Here is a 24128-nt window from a genome sequence, read left to right on the forward strand (position 1 = left end):
CCACCCTGAGCCTTTGCCTCTTCAAAATCATAAAAGCAACAAATCAACACTGAAGCATTTTAAATAGCTAGACAAGCCATTTCTGCAATATGTTTTAATAGTTTTCATGCATTTCTTCACTTTTTACCCACGGCAAAAATACATTTAATTTTGAGTTTCAAATAATAAAATAACAATTTCTACCAACTGTGGATATTATTTTCCGAATAATTCAGAAAGCCAAAAACTGACTTTCCTGAGTAGGATCATCAAACTCAATGGTGGATACTTGCATGATTACAATGAGGAGGATTTGACCTGTAATACAATTTGAAATACAACAGGATACAGGGACATATGTTATCTATGTAAAACATATAAACCACTGACAGATGTAGTGGGGAGGGGGATGGGGGGGGAGGAAATGGTGCTTTACTTTCAACTCGGTATGCCCCCGCGCCAAGCTCAGCGCATGCCCAGAAGAGCCACATCAGCTTGACCTGGATCACCTAACGTCTGTACAGATCACGTGCTTCAGTGGGGCTTTTTGGCACTTCTATCTAGTAGCTGATCAATCAGTCATTAGATAAATTACTTAAAAGCCCTGCTGAAGCACATGATCTAAACAGATGTTGGATGAGCGGGGTCAAGCTGACGCAACTCTTCTGCTGGGCATGCACTGATCAATCAGCTATTAGACAGAAGCGCCAAAAACCCCACTGAAGTGCACAATCTATACAGATGTTGGGCAAGCCAGGTCAAACTAACACAGCTCCTTTTCTGGTAAAGTGCTGGCTTTTTTTTGTCCATGTCTGTCAGCAGCCATAGATATCCAAAGCTTTGTAAAGACTTAAAAATGTGCTTAACTTTATACCAGATGCAATACTACTTCTATGTTTTCAGGATGAGGAGTATAGGAATACATTTTCCAAGTTTCTAGCGTTTGTTTGCTTTATAAGGAATCAAATTTCACACACATATATACCTGATAGAATATAACAGTTATTTCCATAATAAGGAACTTTAGGGCCATATTTTGTCACTGGCTCTACAAATTCAATCCCTACTTAGATAGTGGGAGCTAACCGATCATACCTGATGGCAGAATTGGACCCACTGCTCTTAAAAACATTTTAATATAATAGTATACAAAGGTAATTTCATTTATAGCTGGAACAAGGAGGCCATCACATGTTGAGCCTTGGACAAATGCCCTTTATTTCTACTTCAGTCTCAGATCTGGCTATGATAGAGATAAAAAAAAAAAAAGAGTTCAAAGTTATACTTCATGCAAGCTCAACAGGAAGCATGAAACATTTCTAAGAGCTAGTCACTCCAGAATGTAATGATATCCAGCTGGAAACTGGGGTAAACTCAAACTCAGAGACATACAGGGAGGTGTGCTTGGTTTTTCCCATTCCCACCAGCTGGCCTATGAACACTTTCTCCAGCCTGGAAACTGAAGTTGGTAGTGTGTGGGGAACAGGACCTCCTATAGGCATACAGTCCACCTATATGCTAGAAATTGCAAGAATCCTCATCTTAGAGTGTCAGCTCTTTAGACAAAGTGCTACATCTCATGTGTTTGTACAGGACTCACCAAATGGAAGCTCTGGGAAAAGATTAGAATGTTTAACCCATTGAACATGGTCCTTAAAATTAGAAACCATGGAAAATTTACGTTGGAGGTACTGCTGAGTAAAACAGCAAGACTTGGATCTGAACAGAAAGGAGTCTAAAAGAGAACATGCTTCATCAGTATATGCAGCTGCATTCACTTCTCTTTATAGACATATAATATTAAAAGCCAAAATGATGGACTTCAACTAGCTTTGATTTTTCCAAGTGATCTGCTCTTGACAGCAATAAAATGCCTAATATTGTTGCCCCAAAACTCAAAGGCACATATAGCACTCGGACAAAAACCTGCTTGAATCATTGTAAGAGAGGGGGGAAAAAAGAAATCTTACCTGCTTTTAAAAAAAAAGGGGAAAAGATTCTCTTTAGAAAGGAGTGCAATTGCAATAATTACCTAGGCATGTACAGGACTCGTTCTGCCACCACAAACCCCACCCTGAAGAATAGGTTGCTGGCTGGAATAAATGGGAAAACCAGGAACAACAGGCCAACCAAAACTTCTCTGTGCTCCAGTCTCTGCAACAACACAACAAATGTGTGTGAATAACAAAAAAATCCAGCTTTAATCAACATTAAACTGCTCCTTTCTCAGGTTCCTATCCATGGCATGACATTTTAATCTGATTAGATTTATCAACAGGTCACATTTTAAGTAAATGCTATTCCATGCACCTATTCCTTTGAATTTATATATTGTCCATATAAGGCATTTCTGGTATGTCTATAATGCATACAATGGATATCTGTGCAATTCAGACAATGCCCCCTGGTTATATTAGATTTATCAAGGTTTCAGAGGCCAATTTCATTGTACCTGGGTATTTTAAGCTGCCTATTAACTACTTCAACTATTACAATCTGTAATTAAAGTAACAAAATACATGTAATAGTGTGAATATGGATAAGGATATATACCCACATATTGTGCACACCAGGGCCAGCCCGTCCTATCCTGTGGAACTTGTGGCCCTGGGGGGCTCCACTGCCTGCGCCATGTTTAAAGGGCTCGATGCAGTCAGGAAGGAAACTTCTTCGGCCGAGAGGGGGAGGAACTCCCTGCTCCACTCCTGCCCCAGCCCCAGGCTCGGCTGTGGCCCCAGGGAGGGAACCCGGGTGTTCGCAGCACATGCTGCCCGCCCCTGCAGTGCAGCCCATGCATGTGCAGCCCAGCCCCGACTATTTTAGTTCAGTGAGTTTATACCACGATTAACTGCAATTTTGATTTTTCAATGAATCAAGGGGCCCCAAAACTATATCTTGCAGGGGGCCCGAAAAAATTGTGAGCCGGCCCTGGTGCGCACACATTCTTACGTCCGTTCTTAAATCTTTACAGCTGAGAACCAACAGCAAAACATTTTGTATAAATGAAATCAACCAAACCTCCACATAAATGTAGTAATTTTATTCCTTAGAAGACGCCATTTAAAATTTAAATTATACTCTCTCATACATTATGGCTATATCCAAATTTAAAACTTAGGCCCACTGCACATCAATATCAATGTTTTTGAGTTTGATGGCTGTTTAACGTTAATTTGCTCTGCAAGGAAAAAAATGAAATTGTCATATACAGTTTCCTCAAAACAACTGTGATTTGCAGAGCTGCTCCAAAAATCTTGACACTTTATGAACCATGGTCTCAATCCTTTACAGACACAGGGTAACCCAGTTCCTCCTCTAGCTCAAGTCCAAAGAGCTGAATCAGTTTGTGATGTCTGCTTCTGTTCCCTTTTTATCGATGTCTACTCCATGCTGGACCAGGCTAACAAGTGTAGCCTTGAAAACACACCTTGCCTTCTCACCCCTGCACTTCATGGGCCAAATGTTAAAAGACTTTAATGTAATTGCCATTAAAGCAGTACTAGTGTGCTCAGAATTACTAATATGTGTGCCTGAGAGTGAGGCAAGCACTGGGCATGTGCCAAAATTGCGATGTTACTATTTTTGGCATCTGACACGCATGGGAGGAGAGAATGGGTGGGGTGTGCTTTCACAGTGGTGCTCTGTAGAAGAGTTTGATACCATGTGGACATGCCCCAAGGATCAAATTTATCTAAACAAACTTTCTTTATTTAAAAACCTGAAAATTTAGGCTTAGTTAGAAGAAACAACAGTATTTAGTTTATTACAATTTCCCAGCCAGATAATTGGGCTACCTTTTACCAGGCCAATAATGCCATAGCTGAATCAGTTGGTGAACATGCTGAAATGCAGGAGGATTCATTTTGAGCAGCCTACCTTTCTGACATTTAGAAGCAGATACAAAATTGAATCACTTTATCTTTTTTTGTTTTTCTAATCACTTTGGGTGATCTCTCAACTTTAGTTAGCAAACTTGCTTTATAAAGCTTTAACTGAAGCCATAACTAACACAGTCCAATAAAACCCCTAAGGCAAGCTTCTGCTCTCATTTACACCACCACAACCTGCCTTGGCATTGTACTCAGGTAACAGATATTGGCCAACAGTGTATCTGCAATAGTAGACTGAACCATGTCATTGGTCTAAATATATTGACTGGGTATATAACAATGGTACTGCACACAAAGATCAGGTATAGACATTATATTTTTACTGGTATAAGTGATTGGAAGCTGCTTTATGCCCATTTCAAAACAAAAGTTCAGCACACAAAACCAGTCTATACCTGAAACAGAACAGAAGTTTGGTGCACAGACTGGTTTAAAAATGGTAAAACCCAGTTTAAGACTTGCCTCTCCCCCCACACCCAATCTAAACTACACTGCTTACAGAAAAGCATGCAACTTAGATCGATTTGGCCTTGAATTTTTCAAATCTCTATCTAGCTAAGCTGACTGCAATGGCACCCTCTCTCATGTCCCTGAACTCCCATACGTAGCAATGTTGTCAAGCTGTAATAATCATCATATCAAGCACGAGACTTGTTCAGAGAACATCAATCCATCAAGCTGGTGAGGGAAGAGATGTTACGCAAGAACATGGTGATATCCAAAGTTAAAATATTGCTGGTAAAAGCCATCTGTTCAAGACAGACACAAAACACACCAAAAATAAGCAGCATGCCAAATGAAAACAGGGTTGGACCCACGACTTGGTTAGGCTGAAGTGGAAAATCTAAATCCCAGCTCTGTACTGTTATCACAGCACCTTGTACCTTTAGTCCCCCTGGGAAAGAGAAGCAGAACAACCCTATTAGAAGGGCACAGCACATATGCCCAAGAGGATGGTAACACTAGTGAAAGTATCATAGCAACTGCTAACTTCTAAAATAAATGCTGTTTGACAGCTGACAATGCACTGTTAAAGGAAATCAGTTGACAACGAATAATCCATTAAAAGCTTTCAGGAAACAGTTCTTACATCTGAAAATCTTAGTCAGTGTTATATGATTTCATCTAAGTTTTCCCTTTACAAGGCAAAACTTGGGGTCAAGACTCCTTTAAACTGTTCTACTAAATTGTTCTACTAGGAAATAAGTGAATCAGTCATACCTTTTCATGAGAGGAACTGAAGCACATTTATACTTTTGTTATTTGGCTGGAGAGCTTCAATGTCAATGAAAAAAGAGACAGAAGAAAAAAAGCCCCCAAAAACCCAACAGGGATGCAGCACAGTAGATGGGTTTAGATGGCTTGATATATCACAACACTAGTTTTTCATTTCTGGAAATGCTGTTTCAAATCCTGAGCCAGGGCCCAAGTTTTGGTGTGAATGGGGCACACTCGAGAAGAGACCACCAAAGCCTTTGAAATAGATGGTGGTCATTTGAAATGTGGTTCCGTTGTAGGGGTTGGATGTAATGTACCCAGCTTTAAAGTAGAGTTACTATCCCTAAGGCATGAACATATACTTATAAACCTAAATGCAAAAGAAAAAGAAAAAAAGTCCATATGCATTATACAGGTAAAGAAGTCGAAAGGCTCTTATGTGCTTCAAGTGATTTCCTGGGCCATTGAAGTTAATGACAAAACTCTCCACAATTTTAGTGGGCTACAGCCTCAGGCACCCATTAACTCTTTTTTCTATCAAATGCATTTAGCAGGTACAACTTTCAGGCTCTCTTCATCAGGAGAAGCTGTTATATTTACTGATGAATAAATAAATATAGAGCTGAGAGAGCAGATTCAGAAACCAATATTGTAGATCTTAAGAAATTGATGGCAGAGGGACAGTAGGGTCCCCCAAGGATCTCAGTTGCAACCTATGCTGTGCAACATATTTGTAAATGACCTGGAATCAGGAGGTAAAGTGGTAAGACTGCAGATAACAGAAAATTATTCTGGACAGTCAAATCCAAAGTGGAGGGTGAAGAGTCACAAACAGTGATGGTCTCCAAATTAGTCATTAACATGCAGGGCGGGGAAAATAAATCTTGAAGTCATAGATAGTCTTTAAAAACATTAGTTCAACATACAGAAGCAATCAAAAAGGCAAATGGAATGCTATGAATCATTAAGAAAGGAACTGAAAACAAATCAGAAAATATCCTCATGCCATTATATAAAGCCATGGTGTGCCCGCATCTTGAATGCTGCATGTAGTTCCAGTTGCTGCTTTTCAGAAAAATATGCATTAAACCTAGAAAAAATATAGAGAAAAGCAAGAAAGACAATTGGGAGTATAGAACATCTTCCATACGAGGAAAGACTGAAGAGATTAGGACTCTTTGGTTTGGAAAACAGTTCACTGAGGGGTGGTAGGATAACTATAAAACCACAAATGATGGGGGGGAAATAAATAGGGGACTATTTTTCCCTGTCTCTCATAACAGAAGAACTAGGAGGATCTGATTAAATTACCAGGCAGCATGTTTAAAAGAAACAAAAAGGAACTTCATGTTTAAGCAATACATAATTAACTTATGGAATATATTGCAAAAGGCCATTGTCAAGGCAAACAGTATAACTGAGCTCAAATAGGGTTTAGACCAATTTATGAAGGATATGTCCATCTGAAGCTATTAAACATGACAGTCAGGGATGCAGCCTCAGGCACAGGACAGCCCTAACCCTCTGACCTCTGGCAGCTCAGAGTATATGACAGGGGATGTATCACTCAACACATGCCCCATTTTTATGCTCTTCTAAAACATCCACTACTTGCCACTGCTGGAGACAAGATACTGGACTAGATAGACTTTCACTTTGTCCCAGGATAGCACCCATCACATTCTTACACCTTTGAGTTAACAGAGACTCTAATTTGTTGACAGCAAGCCAGTTTTCTTTACATCAAAGAAATGCTCAGAATGATTGTTCTAAATTAGTATGATTTCCAAATAGTACCACTAGTAGGGTTGGTCTCTCTTATGTTGTAATAAAAAAAATAGCAAAAGAAGGATTTAAAATAAAAGAATCCGCAAAGCTTCACTCACTTAAAATTAAAAGTAGACTGTTCTCCTATAGGGAGAACAGAAATTCCTCACTCTCTCTCTAGCAAAATTGCAGAGAATTCAGCAACTCACTCCAAGACCAAATTATATCAACAGATCAATAAATCAAGAAAACTGCCTTGCTTTGGATTTGAATAAATATGGTAAGTCTTCAGTTCATTCTTGACTCTTATTCATGCATCCCTCAAGACTGTATACAAGTCTTACAAAAAATATTCCAAATTGATGGGCTACCTCAGCTGATTCATCCAAAAGACAGTACTTTCATGAGCTGCACATATGCTTATAGTGCAGAGTATTCATCACATTTCTCAACTGTTTTTGGCTTCACAATTCACTGGGTCAATACTAACTTGTTTGCATCTCATTTCTTCCCATTTTGCCACATTACAAAGTAGTAGGATTTGCAAATGCCTAGCTGCACCTCCCACATATAAGATTACATTAGAGTCAGATTTGCTAGCCTGCTAAATTCCCTTTAAATGAGTACATAAGCGGTGTTCAGTGCACTTAGGTCAGCGGAAGATTCATCCCTGCTCCTGGGGAGATCTCTGCCAAGCTAAAGCTAGATGAGGTAGCGTAGCTACTCCATTTGGCAGCTGTGATGCAAGCAGCAAAGGAAGGCATGTCAGGACAGAAAGGACATGTCCTCAATGCCTGTTCTTCTGCTGCTGTAAACTCTCTGTGCCTTTGCCTACAGCCGGAATCCAAGTAGCCTGTCTGCAATTTTAACTCCCTTTGGGATAAGGCAGCTGGGGACAAAGAATCCACAGCTGTGCTGCTGTAGTTGCTAATACCCACTACTTCCAAGAGGGATGGGGTAAAAAAAACCCCACACACACATTTCAGATGCCTAGAAATGGGATGACAAATTCAATCCAGGATATTGACTGGCTTGCAATAATATTAAAAGATCAGGAAATGGGGTACATAGAGAAGGAGAACACACTTAACTGAGATTTCAGCAGAAATTGTTGGCAAAGTAGAACTGCTCAAGCTAGTACTTTGCTAGGGAATGAAACTGAACTACCCCAAGTCTTACAGTAATTATCCTAAGTTCATGGGCTGCCCCAGCTGATTCATCCAAAAGATAGTGTCTTCATGAGTACCATGCCCTTTGAATACCCAACCTCAGTTCAATAGTTCCCTCATACCTCGTTCCTACAACAACTTGGTTTTCCTTTGGAGATCTCTCTTTCAAGCACTGAAAAAAACACCAATATTCATCACAGGTAGAAGAAAGGAGATCTGACATTAAGTCACTGAAGGTCAGAAACATGGAGATGCATAGCACTGTTTTACAGTCACCATTCAACTGCTTTAACTGCACTTTAAACTGTTTAGCAGGGTCTGTCCCATTCCTAGCATTCAACAGCAAAGAAAGCCTACTTTATTGCTCTTCAGCACTACTAGCATACACCACAGGTTCTCAGCTGCCCATTAATTTATGAAGAGTCAGTAAAAACAAAAAATTTAAAAATCAGGCTAAGAATACCTATCCATAAAATCTAAAAAAGACTTTAAGCAGCTGCAACTGATTAAAACTCCATGGGGGGGAAGCAACTAGATACAGTGTCGAAGCTCCGATGGAGCACAGCACCAGTGGCCTATAACACTGCTGGATTGCAGATACGCTTCTTTAGGGGTCTGTGCCAGGACCAGGGGAAGGAGGTCCAACAGGGGTTGACTGGAAGTTGGGGGGCATAGTGCAGAGTTCAGTCAGGGGCATCAAGATGTGAGGGTCAGTGAGCAGGGGGCCTCTGGGGGTGGGGTGGGCATCATGGTGTAAAACCATTACTGCAGTCAAACAGGGTTACCAAACCAAGAACATTTTTTATTAAAAACTATTTTTTACTGACAACCAAACTTTTTTACTTTTTTCCTGTGGTTGCAGTTAAACCCCTAGATCTGAACCCAACTCTTTTAACTGGGGCCTGGAAGCAGGGCAGAGCCTGGCAGAAGAATTACATCTACATTATATAAAACACTTATCATTAAAAACATGTCAGTGAAAGTTTGACTGTCAGTAAAAAAAAAAAAGTCTGCAGAATGTCAGTAAAAAAGTTTCATTGGATTGGAAACACTGACATACAAACGCACACATGCTTGTCACACACCTGAGCAAGAAAGTGATTGCTAGCCTATAAAATCATCACCAGTTGCCTGACCAGGGAGTACTTCACTGGAAGTCTTCAGGATGGATCATAGATGATAAGACCTAATCTAATGATATCCATTTTCTGCTTTTAGAAAAGAAAACAAAATTAATGCTACCATAATGTGAACTAGGGCTTGATTTACATAAGGACTCTGCAGTTACAACTCCTACTAAAGTCAGTAGGAGCCATGGATGCTCAGCATCTTTAAAAATCAGGCTCTTTATAATGAACAAAAAAAAGTACGGCATTTCCAATTCTGAGACCCAGTGCAAGAAGCAGGAATTTAATTTACTGAGACATGGGTTTTTTGGTAGATAGTATCTGTCATTTTTCCATCCATTTATAAACAGGTTTGACGCTATACTTGTAGCTAGCTAGAAGATATGTTCAAACTCAGGGTGATTAATCACATCCAAGTCTTCATTATTTGGCTTTCCAGTGGCTTTCTGATTCAATGGATTCACTTGATCCGTCTTAATCCCTAAAACCTCTAATTGCACTTCTTAATGGTCTTCTCTAACAGCATGCAGTAGGGTGGGCATACTTTAAATTAGACATGTCACATTCTGAAGAGGAAAAGGAAAAACAAGTTGGCTCCAGGAGTTACAAAAATGTTTGACCTTCATGTTTTTTCCCCTTCCTTTTTCATTCAGAGGCAGTAGGGTGCTGTAGTGCATGAAGAAATAACAAAGATAAAGCACAATGGCTGGAGCATGCTAGTTTTATATGTGAAGGTAATTTGCTTCTCAAGGGTTTTACCACTCACCAAGTAATAGGAGGAGCATAATAAAAATAATAGGACAGACCTTGGAGCCCAACTGTGCATCACAAACCAACTAAAAAAAAAGGCGGGGGGAGGGGGAGAAGCACAACAACAACAAAAACAAACTTATCACCATCTCATTTTCCCTTAATTCATTTTATTTATCACTATGTTTGTACACAACCTGAAGCCCAATGACATCAAGAATGATCTTTTTACTCCCCAACAGACTTTGCAATGCAAGGGTTTTTTCCCCATCAGAGGGTGCTGTAAGAGGATACAGCAGCAGCATCTAAGAGGGAGGAGGCACAGGGGATAAAGCAAATAAAAAACATACTCCAAAACAACATTTTTAGTGCAAAAAAGCAAAAATGTCAACATTATTTATCTATATGAAAAAAAATCTTATAGGAGATAACAGCCCATCTTGTGAGGTACTGAGGATATCTGTTTGTCTGAAAACTAACAAAATATTTCAGTTTCAGCTGTACCTACTCAGTAAAGCAGTCCTAACCTGCTTTTTCTTTCAGCTCAAATGATCACGAGGGTGAAAAATAGGTATGCACAGAAAGTATTTTTGCCAGGTTGACAGTTACTTACAAAAAATGCCTCCTTTTGCTTGCATTTTCTGCTTGACATGCCTAACACCCCAGCAAGGCTTTTATGGTATTTTCCATCAACAGCAAAGATGCTTAGCTGATCAGCTTGCAGTTTTCTATGCTCTTAAAAGTCTGTCATAAAGACATACAGAGTTCCTGTGAGGAATTTTTCCTTTCTCTGCATTCAGTTTTAGCTAAGCAGAGTCTTTTAAGGTTTAATTGTTCCCTCCCTGAAGCAAATGTTAACAACAGAAGAGGCATGAAAAACCTCACTGCTAAGTATTAAGAACAGCAGTAGTGACCTTAGCAGCGCTGTCAGGAATTCAAGTGGACCCTCAAGAAAATGAAAGCAGGATTTATTTTAAATGGAGCTTTTATGAAAATGATTGTGGTTTCCAGCTAGCCAGATATATGCAGTCGATAAATAGTCTTCTTCACCTTGCAGAGTCTTTGAAGCATTTGGGAACTGGTATTGTTCTGGGGGGGGTTGTGACAAAAGAATTTTGCTAGACATACTCCCAAAAAATGTACTGTTAGTACTAGAGAAAATTTTAAAAGGTAACTGCTCCCTAGAAAGGTCCATAGACAGTGATTTATTAAAGAAATGCCAAGCAAGGGAAGTCACGCAGAAGTCTCAGAATTGCAGTCTACTGTAAATAGCATGACAGAAGATACTTAGCAAGTTCTAGTGAAAACTATAGAAAAGCATATATATAAAAAATTCAATCCCTGACTATGACCTTATTAAACATTTAGAGCCAGGGAACAGAGTGTGTGGGACCGAGAAATCTGTCAGCTTTGTCTTCCTGTTTATAAACCATTGTATAAAGGGCATTTCCAGAAAGAAATCACAGGTAAGCACAGATACATTATAATTCAGTATAAAATGTCCTGCCGTAATTAAAGGAGAAATGGCATAGCCAGCTCTACCTTAAAATAAAATCTCAAGTAAAAGTTAATGGACAATTGCATATACATACAATTGCATAATCAGAGATGCCAAGTATGTGGGGGCCCGAGGGCTCTGGCCTTCCTCGGAAAGAGGGCTGTGACCTGAAATGCATAAAACTTTCCACTGGCTCATCATTTTAGCACCCCCCAGCAAAAATAAAAGTCAGCGCCTGTGGGCATGATATTTTTCCTTAATTGCATGTAGCATTTATAATCTAAAAAAGATCACACCCTATCCTATGTAGCTATAACATGCAGAACAGTATGACAAATTCACTAACAAACAACCTACAGGCCACTAGAGATTTTTTGGTCTTAAATAAATCACAACATTTCTTTTCCAGCTAGGAACAAACATATATATTTTAGCTCTGTCTTTTCAGGATCTCATGACAGTTTCTTCTGCAGACAAGGATAAGGTACAAGAATTAGTAACTTTGGTACAAAAAAAGTATCTTTGGCAGTGTTAATCATGAGTTTAAAGACAAGATGAGTTCACTGGTAGGGCAGAGGGAATGAAGTCAGTCATGAGACATGCTAAATCCCCCCAGGGTCTTTCAGTTATATGTTTCTGTACTACTACTGTCCACATTCCTTGTGCTCTGAATAACTGCCCTCAACACCTGCCTGAGTTTTCCTTCTACAAAACTCACTAGATCTAGATCCTATTCAGGGTTTGCACCCAATAATTCTCCAGCATGGAGTGTGGAATCTGATCCATTGTATGCTCTGTACGTTTTACAGCTACAAGTAGAAGATCAGTTGCAATTTAATAGCATTACTAATTAAGCAATGACCTAATAATGCCATGTCGAAAGGCATTTCAAACACTTAAAGGGTTTGAAATTATTCAGGCTCACTGAATAATTGTGACATGCCAATAAAAGAGTTGTTGTCTTGACAGTACATTAGGAATCATTCCATCCCCAACCCTCTCCCCCACAATTAACTCAGCAGGGAAGTCTAGTACTGTATGCAGTGCTTTTGCTGGTGACCATCTCCAGGACCAGATGGAGGTAAATGACCTGTACCCCCCAATTGTACCCCGCCACTGACTGTCTCAAGTAGGATTTATTTAAAATGGAGCTTTTATGAAAAGGACTGTGCTTTCCAGAAAGTCATATATATATAGTTGATAAATAGCCTTCTCCACCTTGCAGAATCTTTGAAGCATTTGGGAACTGGTATTGTTCCAAAATGGGGTACAATTTGGGAGCAGATGACCTGTATCCCCTTACTGTCATAGAGAGAATTTAAAACCAGGCCACTGAATTCAGCATCCCTCCTGTAAGGCTAGGGACAGACATTACACATAAACCAGTTTCAAAATGGCTGCAGCTGGTCTGAGATAAACCTGGTTGAATGTAGTATCACACTTAACTGATTTGGCTCAAACCAATTTATGCAATGTCTGTCCCAGACCTCTTCCTGATTTAAGTTAAATCAGACTCCCCCAGCACGGCAGCATGCTTTCTGGCTGGGCAGGGCTATATGCTCCACAGCAGGGCTGGCCCCTCCCCTCTGCTCCCTGGCTGGAGCTCAGCAGTCTCTGCAGGCTTCCGCCTGGCTTCTGCTCCCCCCACCGCAACTCTGTGCTAAGCAGGCATTCCCCATCCCTCACAGACACCTCAGCATTAGCTAGCAGGCCACATGCTGGCTACAGTCCATGCTGTGGGAGATGACCAAAGCAGACAGGCTTTTTGGAGCTATACAACAGGTAGCTTAATGTCCTTCCTTGGAAAAGCTGTTTAAGAGCCATTTGCTCCCCACCTCCCCTTCACCACTCCCTGTTAAGCAAGAATTCCCCCCTCCCCTCTGCCTTGCAGAGAAGGTATCTATGCATTAGCTAGCAGACCACATGCTGGGTCCGTGCTGAATCAACAGATAGTTGGTAATGTCTCTCTGTTTTCTTAATGGGGCAATAAACAGTGAGATAAGTATGATTAACACTGTTATCAGCTCCCCGCTCCCCTCTTCCCCTGGCTTGCTTGCCTGTCAGTTTGGTGCAGACAGTAATGTATACAGAAGCAGGGAGGGAGAGTGAAAAACTCTGTATCATCAACAGATGCAGGCACTGCACACCACACCTTGCCTCAGAGTGCTAGCTGAGGACTATAGGCTGGCAACACTCCTGCACCTTGAGCAGCAAGTGGGGAAAAGCCTGGGACTGCAGGCAGGGTGGGGGTTCAAACCCCTACCTAATCAGAGCCCTGCTGGGGCCTGGCCATGCCCCCCTCAGCTCAGCATTGTGGAAGAGCAGGGAGGGCTGCTCTAGTGCCGCCCTGGCTTCCAGCTTGAGCCACTACAGGCATGTGCCTGAGTTTCCCCAGTCCAGAGAGATTGTCTGTGTGGTTGGAAACTGGCTCAGCCTAGCCAGGTTAAACTAGCTTCAGGCTTTCTGAATGTCTGTCCCTAGCCTAAGTGACCTAACCCTGAAACTGGAAGGTAGAACAGTTCTTTTCCTTGTTGTTAACATTGGGCTTACAACATTTATTCCTGCTTCTGTCCTTTTTCATTGGAAAAAGACAGATTTGTTTGGTAATAGCAGATCTCAAATATCAACAACAGCAGCAGCAAATATGAAATTGGGACAGAAGTTAGACAGGCTTTGGCCACAAAATGCCCTGAGAAAGAATCAGATACAGCCTATACCAAATATCAGATAAAAACATAACTTTTGTTCAACTCCATTATGTACACGAAAATAGTCAGTTAGGGGACTTATACACATGCAGTGAGGCTTCTCTGACGATCTGTAATTACAGTGTCAGAGCAGATTTAATTAATCTCCAGTGCTCCAGCAGACTCCAGTGTCACATGTATTAGCATCTCCACACTGAAAAATGGCGGCAGGGGCACTTTAACTAAAGTTTGTTCAACAAGCTTTAAAGCACCCCTACCGCCATTTTTTTAGCATGGGGACGCTGATACACATCAAATTTTGGGCACTTTAATTAGAGCGGCTCTCAGAGCTGCTCTAATTAAAGCACTCCCCCCCCACACACGTACTTCCAGAGGACACGTATAAATGCCCGTGGAGAGGGAAAGGACAGCAGACCTGTGGAACAAAGAGAAACTTTCAGAAACAGCTGTAGACCAAGTAAACAGCAGCTGAAATAGATATATATATATTTTTAGATATGGATAACTAAGTATTGACAATGGTATTTTATGGCCTCTTTAACCTACCCATCCTTTCTCTACACACACACAGATTTCAAATAGCTTAATATAATTCATTTAGTTACTTAAATACTTATAATAGCTCTGTCTGGAAAATTTTTCACTCCAATAGTGATTCCATCACTACACTGGAGAAGGGAATGTGAGGTGAAGATTTTCAGTAGTGACTGTTGATTCCAACTTCTCAGGCTGAGACAATTTAAGAGAGGTCTGATTTTCAGAAAAGGCAGGGCACATATCTGCTGGATATCAAGCTCCATTAAAGTAGTCCCAAACTGGACATCCAAAATCTAGTCATTACTGGAAATCTTGGCCTAAGAGTTCCACCGCAAAAATCTCAGTCAGAGATCAGAGAGCAATGAAAGTGCTACAGAAAACAAGCCCCTTCCCAAGCCCTCTCAGGAACAATTTGTTACTTGTCATTTGCTGTCAAGTGCAGTAAGGCAGGTTATTGCAACAACAACAAAAAAGTGCCAGCAGAACTAAAATCTGAGATGGAGTAGCAAGTCTTACTCAGCTGTCTGCTGGTTGCATAGCCGTTTGTGCCCTTTTAGGCTTAGAAAGCAGGCAGGAACCTTCCATGTACAGGAGACCCACTTAATAAAGGCTACTAAAGAGGGTATTAAGAAACAGAATTTGCTGATACATTTCCTTGTTATGCAGGCAGGGAAGCAAAGTTGCAATGGACAGAAACAGAGGAAAAGGGAAAGATAAATAATGATTCTCATTCCTCTGAACCAGGGCTGGCCAACCTGAGGCATGGTGGCACAGGCAGCTGTGTGTAGCATGAATGCCCTGGGTGCTCAATAAAAGAAAGCATAGGAATGGAAGAAGCAGCAGTCCAGCCTCAAGTGAAGCAGAAAGGAGAAGGTGCTTTTGTGAGAGGTGTTGCCAGGTATCACTGCCACAAACCAGGTTAACCTTTCCCTGGCCCTGAGGCTGCCACCGAATTCAGGGCTTTGGATCCCACTTGCTACATAAAAACTGTGGCAACTTCAGAGCCAAAGAAGGGTTATACTGGCTCTGGTGATACTTCTCTTACAGCAGTGTCCTTTCCCAACTCTGCATTGCTTGGCCAGATCCTGCACCCTACCTCCATTCCAGCTCCCCAGGAAACGAACTCTATCAGGTAGCCTCTGGGATCAGAGGATCAAAGCAGCACTTGGGGAGGCTCAGGACTTAGCTAGTTGGGCTGTGCGAAGCTTTGGGTGCTGATTCAAATCAGAGGAGATTCGGCCCGATTCGGTGGCCAAATCTCTGAATCCGAATCGAATCAAGAGACAAATTAGAAGGTCCAAATTGATTTGAAACTCTCCGAATCGATTCGGAAAAGATTCAGAGAGCTTCAGCAATTCAGGCAGTCCCCAGTGGTGGCAGAAGAGAGCTGGACATGGACTCCGTGCTGGTAAGTAGGGGGCAGGGGAGGAGATGCTTGTAGAGGGGGGAGGGTGCCATGGGGGTCCTCTGCCAGGCCCCATTCCCTGCCTGCTCCCCCAGTCCCCCCAAGCACCCCCCAATCCCCCCCCCATTGCTGCCATGCTCAGCCCCAGCTCCCAGTTATTTAAAAAAAAGCCCCTACTCAGTGGATGGTGCCCCGCAAAGGGGGGGAGGGGGGGGGGGGGGACACAATCCCCACTACCCCCCAGTGCCCCACACTGTGTGGGGGGTTCTGTCATGAGTCCCCCGACCCCCGCCCACTCCCCTAGCCCTGGGCCCACCAGCTGCTGCAGTGGCCTCAGGGCTTCTAGGGGCCCCTTGCACAGTGCAGGGCAGTGGAGATCGCTCCCCCCCTCGCCAGGCAGGATCCAGTGAGTGGGGGCTTTTTTTTCAAAGAGCCGGGAGCTGGGGTCGGGAGGGGCTGGGAGAGTGGGCAGGGGATGGGGGCTGTGTGATTCGGAGATTTGGCTGATCTGGCAATAGCTGAATCTCTGAATCAGATTTGGCCGACTCAATTTGGGACAGCAATTCGAATCACCAAATCGAATCACTGTTCCCCGAATCAGCTGAATCCGAATACTAGCCACTTCACACAGACCTATTAACTAGTGGTATGCCAGCCAAAAAGGTTGGTCACCACTGCTCTAAATGATCGAAGACTGGACAATTGCCTCTGTGACTCGTGCTGTTTTCAGTGTAAAAACTCACTCTAATAAAATACATGGCTGCATTCCAAGCATGGCATATGTCAAACTGGGGAAAAGAAACCTTGGCGTGATCAGTTCATGTTCCTGTTGGGGTTTAAAAATAAAGTATTTATAAAATGAAATTAAAACAATCAACTTGCATGGCTTAAACATCTTTTATCAGCAGCACATGTACATTCCAAAAGGGTTATTATCTTCATCACGTCACCAACAAATTAGTCCCATTTAAAATTCGATGATAACGAAGGCATCGGTCCAATAATACATGCACTCTGTAAATGCATTTGATGTAATATAATCCACAACTCACTGTGTGAATGCACACATACCCATCTACCTCCTTGCTCAAAACAAAATATAACATTTCCTGCCTGAAGTTCTTTGTTGTTGCCAGTCTTTTGCAATATTTCTATGCCTTGCACTAAAGAAAAAAAATATTATGAACATCCAGAGTGTATATGGGTGTGGGTATACCCACATCCATGCTGCATTAATGGAAAATTAAGTATATATTAATGAAAAACTGAGCGAGAGAGAGAGAGAGAGAGAGAGAGAGAGAGAGAGAGAGTGTGTGTGTGCGCGCGTGCGTGTGCGCGTGTGTGTGTGCATGCGTGCGCGCACATGAATGCATGCGCATATACTGTAACTCTTGCCTTATTAATATTAAAATAATTCCTTAATCAAACTGTAACCTCGCTTCCTGATTCCAACATATTATGAAAGGAGAAAAATGGCAATCAACAGTTCTGTGAATTCACATTTTAATTTTTTTTTTTTTTTAAGAGAACATTTGATGTAACAAAAAATGTGAAATAACCTGATGTGCCTTATGCTAGATACAGATTGCAACTAGGCAGCAACAGCCTGCCACTTGCCTGGTAGAAGAATGGTCTGTATTCTTACAAATGAGCCGTGTCACATTAAACAGCCACTGCTCTCCCATTCAAAATGTGTTTTGAGTCTAATCATAAAAAATTATGCCCACAATTCAATTTATATTTTCTGTGCTCCTTCCCACTCCTCACTTTAAAAAAAAATGATAGAAACATACAAATAAAAATGGGACAGTTTAGTTCTAGGAAGTTTATCTGCTACAGTTATTTGTTTCACACCATAACTCATCCTCCTTGGGACACCATGACCATACCCACAGGTGACAATGACAACATAACCAAATATTACAGAAGCAGCTATGAAAGACTTAAATTAGCTGCAAGCAGATGACTGCACTCTACCCCTCCCTTTCTGGGGCTGGGAAGGAAACAGAGCCCCAGAAACCATTATAGATCCTATGCAGCCACCGCTGCATGCATAAGCTTTGATTCCAGCTCAGAAGGAGTGCATGTGGTATGTGAGTAAATGGGGTATTTCATCTTTCTCGAAATCATCTGTTACTAGATTGCCTTCTGCATTCAGTAAGAGACCTACCCTTTCCTTAGTCTTCCTCTTATTTTTCAGGGGTGTAGGTTGTAACCATGTTGGTCTAAAGCAGTGGTAGGCAAAATGCAGCCTGCGGGCTGGATGCAGCTCGCCAGGCCATTCTATCTGGCCCGCGGGGCCCCTAAAAATTTAGAAAATTAATATTTATCTGCCCCCGGTTGCCTGTCATGTGGCCCTTGATAGCTTGCCAAAACTCAGTAAGCTGCCCCCCGCTCAAAATAATTACCTGCCCCTGGTTTAAGGACATAGGCAGACAAGGTTCTTTAGGTAAATCTGATATCTTTTATTAGACCAACTTGTAGAATCCTTTATTGCCCTTTTCATCCCTTAGCATCCCTTGAGTTGAATCTCAAATTGTGTATTGGCCTTCCTGATTTTCTCTGTGCATGTCCATGTGATACTCTTATTCTCTTCCCTAGTAACACGGCCAAGTTTCAATTTTTGTAAGATTCCTTTTTTAATTTCAACTCACTAAATGGCTCACTGTTTAGCCAGACTGTCCCCTTGTTGCACTTACTATTCTTTCTTCACATCAGGATAGTTTACTCCTGTGCCCATAATAAGGCCTTCTTAAAGTACAACCAGCTCTTCTAGACTCCTTCTACCTTTAGACTTACCACCCAAGGGATCCTGCTTACACGTTCTTTGAGTTCAAGCCTGCTTTTCTTATGCCCAGTGTCTTTATTCTGCTGCTCTCCTTCCTTCCTTCCTTAGTATCTTGAACTCTACCATTCTGCAGTAACTGACATGCAAGTTGCCTTCTACTGCTCCTTCACATTCTCAACAAGTTCCTAGTTACTATTATATGATTCTATGACTTGCCTGGGAACAGTCTTATGTCAAAGCTGAGCACTTCTGAAAATCCTATCCAAAGATTTTGATTCCAAATCAATCTCTTCAGCTATTAAAAACAAAAACAAGAGAATTGCAGGAGACGTTCTCCTATAAACAAGGAGACACTGTCCTATAAAGAAGCTGTTTTCACACCTTTGTATCAGGCATTCAGTGGTGTTAAATGAATCCAAATGAATTGCCTAACTATCCAACAGTGCTTTAATCAGTTCAATTCTCTTTCCAAGAGCACGGAGAAAACTCTGGTGATGGAAACAGCCTATGCATGACCCACACATTTCAACCGAATTCAAGAGAACTGTCTACTACCATATCATGGTTTTGACCTGTACACTTAAGGAAAAGGAACATTTTGTTTCTTTAAAAAAAAAAAAAAAAGAACAACCCCTAAGATAACTATGTTTTTCTACTCAGAGTTATACCTCATAGCTGAAAAAGGCACAAAGGCCTATATCAGACTACTTTAATCTCCCTGGACACTCCATTGCCAACCTCAGGATTTCTGTTCTCAGGCAACAAAATTTTAAAAACCAGCTTGAACAGGAAATAGCAGAACAAGAAATCATGCACAAACTGGACTGTGTTAAGTATGGTTTAAACAGGGACTACACATCCTTATTTTATTACCAGGATTAGCTTGTGTGACCTCTGTGTTCCTATGGGTTCTTTGCTTGTATGCCTCACCCAGAACCCCCCCACTCCCTCCTTCCGTGCCCTCTTTTGCCAACTTTTGTATTCAGATCATTCACTTCATTTTATACACTGCTCTGTTCTATCCTTTCATAGCACCTGATTAAGTGAACTTGAGTTCACGAAAGCTTGTGCTCAATATGCATCTTATTTAGTTAGTCTACCCTGCTTTCCACCATGCAGCTGACCATAATCACCAAAGATCTGTTTTTTTTAAACCTATGCCACACCTCTGTCCCATACAAATCCAATGTGAAATCATTTTTCTTTTGTATTGTAATTGCTGAATTGTGAAGCCAAGTAGAAAGGATGTATAGCTTATATTACATAATGATTGCCAGGTCATTTTAAAATGCCCTGCACTATCATTTCACATCATTTAGGATCTTTTTCTTATTTTGTGTCCCATTCTTAGATTTCAGTACCCTTAGAGGTATGGATAAAATTCACTGAGAACTGGATGCATTCAACTAATAGTAGAATTTAATCTTTTGGGTTTGGTCATGAAAGTTATAGGAAATGAGAGGGGGGAACCCTTTTCATTCTTTTTTGGAAAAAAAAACTTCTGTCTGTACTTATTGGTCATTTCTTCCAAAGACTAGGAAATAAAGACAATATTTAATTGATATGATTTTAGCATACTTTTTAATTACCTTGAATGCTGTTATGCAATGTAGACTAAGTAACATCATAACCACCACCAGGAGAATTGTGGCTAAATTCCTCGCATCCCATATTGACTCAATCAAAGGAATACTCCCGACCTGCCAATCGTAGCATAAAGTAATTGGTGCCAGCAGAAGCCAAGCATTGAAGGCCAGAAGGTAGGAATAAGTTAGAAATCTGCAAAGTGAAATGGAAATACAATATTTAGAATGTTTCTCAGTTCCAGGTTAGCTTTTCTGTCTGTTGTGAGCAGAATGACTTCACATGGATCAAGGCATGGTCATCTATTGTCTATTATACATAAGAAAAAAAGAAATCTAGACACAGTCAGCAACACATCACCTGGCAAACATAAGACATGCTGTGATGCATTGGTTAACTTCAACATTTATTATGTATATGTCCCATATAACTGTATACCAATTATCCTTGTATAAGACTTGTGTGTCAACTTGTGACTTAGGACTACCTATATTTCATTCGACAGTTATGTTGTGAAGTGATTTATTAACCTTGGCCTGCTTTAATTCCATGCAACTTTTTAATATAAAAAGAATTAAATGCTAATTTAAGAATAACACCCATTACCCATAGGTCTTTTAAGGCTGTTTGTTGCATGGCTCCTACAATGCAAAGCAGCCCTAGACTTAGTTTAACTGACTATTTGGGGATTATCCCTGAACAGAGAAATCCCTGGGTAGCATAGGGCACTTCTAAACACAACGGGAGTTTGATCCCCAAGGTTTATTTTATGCCCTCTAAATTGAAACACTGGGTTTTTAATTGAAACCCACCGTTTCAATTACTTTATCACGTTATATCACAGGGCCCAATCTTTTTTTTTTTTTGTCAGAGCTGGAGCCTCCCCGCAGCCAGGGAGTGAGCTGCCAGCAGGCTGAGTAGCTCCTGAGCTGCTGGGAGCCCTGGTCCTTTCCTCTATAGTGGCAGTGCCCCACAGGGCTGCCTGGACAGGCCAGATGCTGCCCCGGCTCAGAGGCAGCACCCAGCTTGATCCAACTGTTCCCTAAACCTACCCAGGGGAGCAGCACCCAGGTGGCTTCCAGCAGGCAGGCTTGGGGAAGAGTTGGATCAGGCCAGGTGCTGCCTCTGAGCTGGAGCAGCTCCCAGCCCACTAGCAGCCCACCCAGGTGACCCAAGGGGGTGACCACTGTCACAGAGGGAAGAACCAGGGGCCCCCACAGCTAAGGGGCTGCTCAACCCGCCAGAAGCTTGCCCCCTGACCATGGGCAGGCTTTGCCAAAAAAAAATAATAAAGGATTGCGCCCCTCACTGCCTTCAGCAGGCACCTGGCTGAAGGCAGAAGCAGCAAGGGGTTGATACTTTTTTTTTTTTCCATGGAACCTGCCCACCTCTCCTGTGGATGGGGCAAGGGTGGGGGATGAGCTGCCAGTGGGCTCAGTGGCCCTGAGCTTCAGGGGACCCCAGTCCTTCCCTTTGTGGCAGCACTGCCCAGGGCTGTCTGGGCAGGCTGCAAGCGGGCTGGGGGCTGCCTCAGCTCACAGGCAGTACTCAGCCAGATCCAACTGTTCCTCAAGCCCACCGGAGCTTCCAGTACCCAGTGCACTGTCCCCGCCGCCTTCCTGCCAGCTGGGATAGCCTGGGAATGGGCTGACTTGCCCCTGGGGCAATGCAGAGCAGTGGCAAGAGGGCAGCTGGGTGTGCTGACAGCCAGAAAAGGAAGCGGGGATGGTGCGCAGGTTGCTGGAAGTCTGGATGGGTTTTGGGGAAGCTTGTGATTGGCAGGCTTCTAGTGTCCCATGCACCATCCCTGGCACCTTCTCCAGCCACCAGCACACCCAACCACCCTCCTAGTGCTTCCCCGTGCTGCCCTGTTCCTAGGCAGTCCTAGGCAGTGGGGACAGTGCACATGGTGCTGGAAGCCCTGGCAGGCTTGGGGAAGAGTTGGATCTGGCCAGGTGCTACCTGTAACCTGGGGCAGTCTCCTGCCTGCTAGCAGCCCACCTGGGCGACCCCAGGGGGCGCCACTGCCACAGAGGGAAGGACTGGTGCTCCTCACAGCTAATGGGCTGCTGGACCTGCTGGCAGCTTGCCCCCTGGCCACAGGTGGGCAAGCTCTGCCAAAAACAAAAAGGATCGGATCCCTCACTGCTTCTGCCTTCAGAAGGCAGAAGCGGCAAAGGGCCCGATCCTTTTTTTCTGTGGCGCCTGCCCACCTCTCCTGCAGCTGGGGAGGCAAACTGACAGCTGCATCACTGCATTTTGCAACACTGCAAACTAAACTACATCCAGATGTAGTTCAGTCTGCAACAATGCAAAAATATTTAAAACTCCCAAAACTGGCACACATGTAATGTGTGATGCCATTATGCCACACAAATGACATTTTCATCATGTGTACATCATGATGACCATCACGTGTACAAGCACACAGAGCCTAAAATAGCTATAGTGATGTCTGACTACAATTGTGACCTTTGGGGCCACCAGACAGATGGCAAAAGAGAGCTAAAAAATCTCTCTATATATCTGTTTTAAAGATTCCCATGTTTATTACTTTGAAAATCCCAATAGAGAAGAGACTGGGGCTATAGGCAAGGGAACGAGCAGCTATCTGGGACATGGGCAAGCTTTCCATGAACTTAAACAGGAACACTGCATGCGCATCCAAGTAAAGAACTGGATCTTCGCACCTGCTTACCTGTAAACCTGCAAGATTTTGCTCTTTCAAATCACATTTACAAGAGCTCTCTCACAAAAGACATGGAGCAGAACTGTGATATTCTCAGGATTATGAACCTTTAATTGGTTTTAGATTAGGAAAAGCCATATGCAGAAGCAAAAAGTGATGACTCATGCATGTACACAAAACATGAGTTTATGTAAGTGTATTACTTTTTTACCTGTGTCTGCCTAGCTGTTATGTATAAACACCCAATTATTATGGTACCTTACAGGTTTGTTAAAATGATCCCTAAGAGGTACAAAGACATACAGAAAGGTTCATTTCATCTACACCTTACATACAGGCACCACTGCTGTGAAAACAAAAGCAGAACACCATCCAATATTTTACAAAAAGAGGCAAAAGATACTGTACAAAATTAACAATGATTTTAGGTAAGCAGGGTATCTGGGAGCTACTGTGATTATATATTACTACAGCACGTTATGGCTGCAACAGTGCTAATTTAGTGCAAGGAACTGAAGCATGTTAGTAGTCTTTATACTACAGTACTCAGCCAGGGTGCCACAGCACTCTCAGTTGCTGTGAGATCCTTTGAAGGGATGTCACATGTGCAGGAGTTGCAATTGTGGGATCGTGCATTAGATCCCATTGCTTCTTACTGCAGGTAAGTACTGCATGATCCTGGGCTCTCCCTGCACCGGCACCCATGGCTATGAGCCACACAGCTGACAGGGGGCAGCATTCCCTGCCATGCCTCTGAAGCAAGCCCTGCAGCCAATATGGGCTGTGGGGCTTACAGCAGGAGGAACCTCATCAGTTGTGGGGCTCCCAGCAGGGGCTGCAGGGCTCACAGAGAGGACAGTGGAGAGGATGCTGCCATCACTGCAAGTTTTATCGGGGCACAGCTCACAGTGGGAAGAATGCTGCCACTGCTGCAAGCCTCAGGAAGTGCAAGACTCACAGTTGCAGTAGCAGTCTCCCTGCTACCTGCCTTGCACCTCACAAGACTTGCTGCTCCTGCT

At 42.5% G+C, this 24128-nt stretch overlaps 1 protein-coding gene across 6 annotated transcripts in view; it reads right to left on the minus strand.

The window, feature by feature from the left end:
• Positions 1 to 24128, minus strand: part of TMTC1 (transmembrane and tetratricopeptide repeat containing 1) — a 257444-nt gene that overhangs the window by 110683 nt on the left and 122633 nt on the right. For all 6 annotated transcript variants that reach the window (XM_025209059.1, XM_025209058.1, XM_006027760.3 and 3 more), the window contains 2 exons: positions 20426 to 20615; positions 2012 to 2133 (listed from right to left, as the gene is read on the minus strand). In XM_025209059.1, coding sequence (XP_025064844.1) covers positions 2012 to 2133; positions 20426 to 20615 — 312 coding nt within the window. The remainder of the gene's footprint in view (positions 1 to 2011; positions 2134 to 20425; positions 20616 to 24128) is intronic.

The sequence above is a fragment of the Alligator sinensis genome, unplaced genomic scaffold (genome assembly GCF_000455745.1).
Source record: "Alligator sinensis unplaced genomic scaffold, ASM45574v1 scaffold659_1, whole genome shotgun sequence".
Taxonomy (NCBI): domain Eukaryota; kingdom Metazoa; phylum Chordata; order Crocodylia; family Alligatoridae; genus Alligator; species Alligator sinensis.